The sequence below is a fragment of the Limulus polyphemus genome, unplaced genomic scaffold (assembly GCF_000517525.1).
Source record: "Limulus polyphemus unplaced genomic scaffold, Limulus_polyphemus-2.1.2 Scaffold6299, whole genome shotgun sequence".
In the NCBI taxonomy this organism is placed as follows: Eukaryota; Metazoa; Arthropoda; class Merostomata; order Xiphosura; family Limulidae; genus Limulus; species Limulus polyphemus.
Genome location: NW_013671909.1, coordinates 28,552 through 33,762, shown reverse-complemented (window position 1 = coordinate 33,762; position 5,211 = coordinate 28,552). Strand labels below are relative to the sequence as shown.

General features: G+C 31.9%; 1 protein-coding gene across 3 annotated transcripts in view; it reads right to left on the bottom strand.

Annotated features, from left to right (window-relative positions):
- The window catches only part of LOC106473587 (AF4/FMR2 family member 4-like), a 42,379-nt gene that overhangs the window by 8,724 nt on the left and 28,444 nt on the right, over positions 1-5,211 (bottom strand). For all 3 annotated transcript variants that reach the window (XM_022401986.1, XM_022401987.1, XM_013934272.2), the window contains exons 10-12: positions 2,584-2,720; positions 830-907; positions 551-644 (exon numbers count right to left, since the gene is read on the bottom strand). In XM_022401986.1, the coding sequence (XP_022257694.1) occupies positions 551-644; positions 830-907; positions 2,584-2,720 (309 nt within the window). The remainder of the gene's footprint in view (positions 1-550; positions 645-829; positions 908-2,583; positions 2,721-5,211) is intronic.

Below are 5,211 nucleotides of genomic sequence, written 5' to 3'. Positions count from 1 at the left end.
TGTTTACAGAATATTTTTTGTTTGGTATTGGTTTTGTTTATAGAATATTCTTCACTTGTTACTAGTTTTATTAGCAGAATGTTCTCTGTTGGGTATTGGTTTTGTTTATAGAATATTCTTCACTTGTTACTAGTTTTATTAGCAGAATGTTCTCTGTTGGGTATTGGTTTTGTTTATAGAATATTTCTTCACTTGTTACTAGTTTTATTAGCAGAATGTTCTCTGTTGGGTATTGGTTTTGTTTATAGAATATTCTTCACTTGTTACTAGTTTTATTAGTAGAACATCCTTTCTTGGTCCTTGATTTTTTTACAGAATTATATTTTGTTTGGAACTGGCTATATTTACAGATTGGTAGTGCCTTTGTTTATGGAATGATTTTTTGTTATTTGGTTTTTAGTTCATGGAAAGTCTTAGTTATGAAACTATCATAGAATTGTACAACCAGAACAAGATGATAAAAAAATAAACTACAATTCAAATTACAACTCCAATAATTACAGTTAGGAATGTTGTTACAATGATACTTAGCCCTCTTGTAATTTCTTACCTTGTGATATTCATTAATTGTCTTTTGTAGCTCACGAACTTCTGGTCTTCTTAGCTGGTAAAGCTTGTAGTACAGTAATGACTGACAACGTAAACTAAATAAAAACAATGCAAGTCAGTGAACAAATTCTAACAATATGACTCACTTATTACAATATTTTATGAAGAAAATTTTGAATTATATTGTTATTAGATCTTTGTTGAAACTATGAGATTGTCATTTTAATAACTTTTCACTTTAGTTTATCACTTTAACAAAACCAAAACATATTCCTTTTACCTTAACACAGTCAATCTTTTATCTAAACTACAAGAGGAGGAGCTGTGGTTCATTTTCTGAAACTTTGACCATACGCATCTGTAAGAAATAAAACACAAAGTTAATTTTAATCAACAATATTGCTCTTACTCTTGAGAAGTAAATATGAATAATAAAGTCAAATACTCAATGTATAACACCACTGACTTACTTTTAACATAATAAACTTAATTAGTATCAAGTTGATTTCAACATTTCCATCCTATTTATCACAAGACTTCTACGATAATAGCCTCACAAGACTTCTACGATAATACCCACACAAGACTTCTACGATAATACCCACACAAGACTTCTACGATAATACCCACACAAGACTTCTACGATAATACCCACACAAGACTTCTACGATAATACCCACACAAGACTTCTACGATAATACCCACACAAGACTTCTACGATAATACCCACACAAGACTTCTACGATAATAACCTCACAAGACTTCTACGATGATAACCTCACAAGACTTCTACGATGATAACCTCACAAGACTTCTACGATGATAACCTCACAAGACTTCTACGATAATACCCACACAAGACTTCTACGATAATACCCACACAAGACTTCTACGATAATACCCACATAAGACTTCTACGATAATACCCACACAAGACTTCTACGATAATACCCACACAAGACTTCTACGATAATACCCACACAAGACTTCTACGATAATAACCTCACAAGACTCTCACATATTTTGGTTGATAACATTCATAACCTATTGATGTAGCATCGGTTCACAACAGACTGTCATCCAATCAAAACACTTCTTACACCATACTACCATTCAATCCAACATTTCAACCATAGTGGTGTCCTCTGTGGTAACCATCTTACATCACTGCTAAAATCATTATCTTCAACTACAACTAATCCATTGATAATAGCATCTCCACAGTAAAAAAAAAAAGTGTTATAACTAATTCATGGAATGAAGTCAGTCTCAACTGGACACACGTGAGTGGTAAGCAGAACGTGACACTACACAGCATTTTATAGAAGATATCACTGCCAGTGTGTTGTTTTCAGGGTTTACTGTTAGTCACAATAAAATACCACATGCTGCAAAATATCACAGCAGAAAAATACCACAACCAATCACAGTGAAACTTTACCACTGCTGTGGTACATCTGGCTGTTAATCAATCATTGTGAAGTTTTGCCACTGCTGTGACACACTTGGCTGTTAACCAATCAGTGATACTGCCACTGCTGTGGTACACTTGGATGTTAACCAATCATAGTGAACTTTTGCCACTGCTGTGGCACACTTGGCTGTTAACCAATCAGAAACCACAAGTAAGACAAAAGAACATCTTATAATTGAAGTATACAAGCAACAGGTTTTATATGGATAACAACATACTGAGAAATGCTGCCCAGGTAACGAGGACATTTGTTATGTACTTCTTATCACATGAACACTACAAGAAGTTTATTTTTTCATAGTGTAATGATGCATCATATAATCTACATATACATTTATATAAAATAATTTTCTTCGAAAGACCCCACCAGTCTTTAATGCAGTGGCAATATCCAAAAACAATTTCATGCATATTCAACCACCATCAAAGCTGCAAGACACAGTGCCGTGCCACTATCGTATATCCAGAGCCTCAGTAGAGAGAAAACAAGTGTTGAACATAAAACTCTGCCTACACGTTACAGCTTGGTAGGTACCTACTCTACTGACAGCAAACGTTACCTGAGCAAATCTAACGTTTCTTTGTACATGGTGTAAATCCTTTCACTGTCCAAGTGGTTGTGTTCCATCGCGTTGCCTGTCAGCACGAAGTTGCACACAGCTTCAAGGTACTTCACAGCCTGATTAGCTAAGGTAATCTAAAGTGAATTAAATAAACCAGTTAACTCTCTCAATGTGGATAGTAAAAGTACATATGTCCCAACCTTTATATTCAAAGTTTAAACAAACAACTTTATTATCAAAGTATGTTAATAAATTCAACATTAAAATATAGTAAATAATCCAAATTCTTATATTATCTTAATTTCAAAAAGAAATATTAAAATAAATTCTCAGTTTTCACTTCTCTGTATGATGTAACACTTCTTTGCTCCAAATTCCCCATTTTAGATATTCTTTCTGCCCCTATCTGAGGTTCTGAGTTTTAATACAAATTTAGTATAGATATAGTTAAGACATATTCTAAACTTAGAGCCTCCAACGTTCTTGTTTTACTAAGGTATAAATCACAAGTTACGCCTACTATCGCAATCTGTCTTTAAAAAAATTTCAAGAATCCTCCCGACATTTATAATTGGATTATATATATATATATAACCAAAAGAATGACATGATCTTAATTTAATCAATTCCTTATAAAAGCTAGCTCATTCTGATAACAGATTTTGGTTACCTCAACCAACCAAAGGACTTATTATAAACCACTTATGATTTAATTAGAAAGCCAGTAAAATTATAATTCATAAAACATTATATTCTTTCGACATATTATTATATTGTGTTCTAAATTCAATATTTCGAAATAATTAAAAATTTAGCAAAGTACCAAAAATTAAGGTTAGCTTTTATCAACACTGAGACTTTGATTGCAAAACAGTACAAGACCCAAACATATGTACTAAATTTATTTTGTGTATATTTTTCAGTTATTGCTATAAAAGTAACTGACATATAAGTATAAAGTTAGAAAAGAATGAACACGTATGATGTAATCAGCACTGTATTTACTGTACTATCCCTCTCACTGGTACACTAGTTTATATATAATAATTGATTGAGGATAAATAACTAAGTGTCTGTTAGAATAAGTAGTATATCTTGAAAGAAAGAAGAAAAAAAAATTTACTACACATATTTCTTTTTTTTTTTTACATGTTAATTCCTGTGTTAGAATAGAGAAAATAATTGATAAAATATAACATTTTAGTGAAAAAACTTTTAGGTTCTAGAGGTTATACAAATAAAATATGAAAACTGTAAGGTGAAAAGGTATTGTATTCTTAGCATGAAAACCATCTTACAATCAGGTTAACTCAGTAAAGGCTTTCTAAATTCAGAGTTAAATCTTTAGTAGAAATACTTTATCAAAAAAAAATTAAGAATATTTTTGTACAACAACCTTGTAATGTTTGCAAAAAGCTTGTCAAATTTTGTGAATATATAATTAGTACAATCAGAGTTGTAGTATTTATATTTTCATGTTGATCTGAAGGATACAAAATTGGTCAAATGATAGAGTCAATGTGTAGATTGTTAAAATTTAGTTAAAAGAAATCAATTACATATATATTATACAAACACTAATCATATATAGATTACTGAAAACATGAAATAATGCTACAAATATTAAAGATCCAATGCTTCTACCTTAAAAGAAAAATGGAGACTATTACAAAATGTATAGAAGAGCAGATGACTTAATCAGAAAAACCAGAACATACTTTTGGCTGTAGACTGGTCAACATTTACATCACTGGTATAAAGAATAACAGATATCCTAGATATGATGTAACAACCCTGACAAACCAGAACATACCGTTGGCTGTAGACTGGCCAACATTTACATCACTGGTATAGAGAATAACTGATATCCTAGATATGATGTAACAACTTTGAAAAACCAGGACATACCGTTAGCTGTAGAATGGTGCACATTTACATAACTGGTATGAAGAATAACAGATATCCTAGATATGATGTAACAACTCTGAAAAACCAGAACATACCTTTAGCTGTAGACTGGTCAACATTTACATCACTGGTATAAAGAATAACATATCATAGCTATTACTTAACAACTCTGAAAAACTAGAACATACCGTTGGCTATAGACTGGTAAACATTTACATCACTGGTATAGAGAATAACATATCCTAGCTATGACTTAACAACTCTGACAAACCAGAACATACTGTTGGCTGTGGACTGGTGAACATTTACATCACTGGTATAAAGAATAACATATCATAGCTATTACTTAACAACTCTGACAAACCAGAACATACTGTTGGCTGTGGACTGGTGAACATTTACATAACTGGTATAAAGAATAACAGATATCCTAGATATCATGTAACAACTCTGAAAAACCAGAACATACTGTTGGCTGTGGACTGGTGCACATTTACATAACTGGTATAAAGAACAACAGATATCCTAGCTATTACTTAACAACTCTGACAAACCAGAACATACTGTTGGCTGTGGACTGGTGCACATTTACATCACTGGTATAAAGAATAACAGATATCCTAGATATCATGTAACAACTCTGAAAAACCAGAACATACAGTTGGCTGTAAACTGGTCAACATTTACATCACTGGTATAAAGAATAACAGATATCCT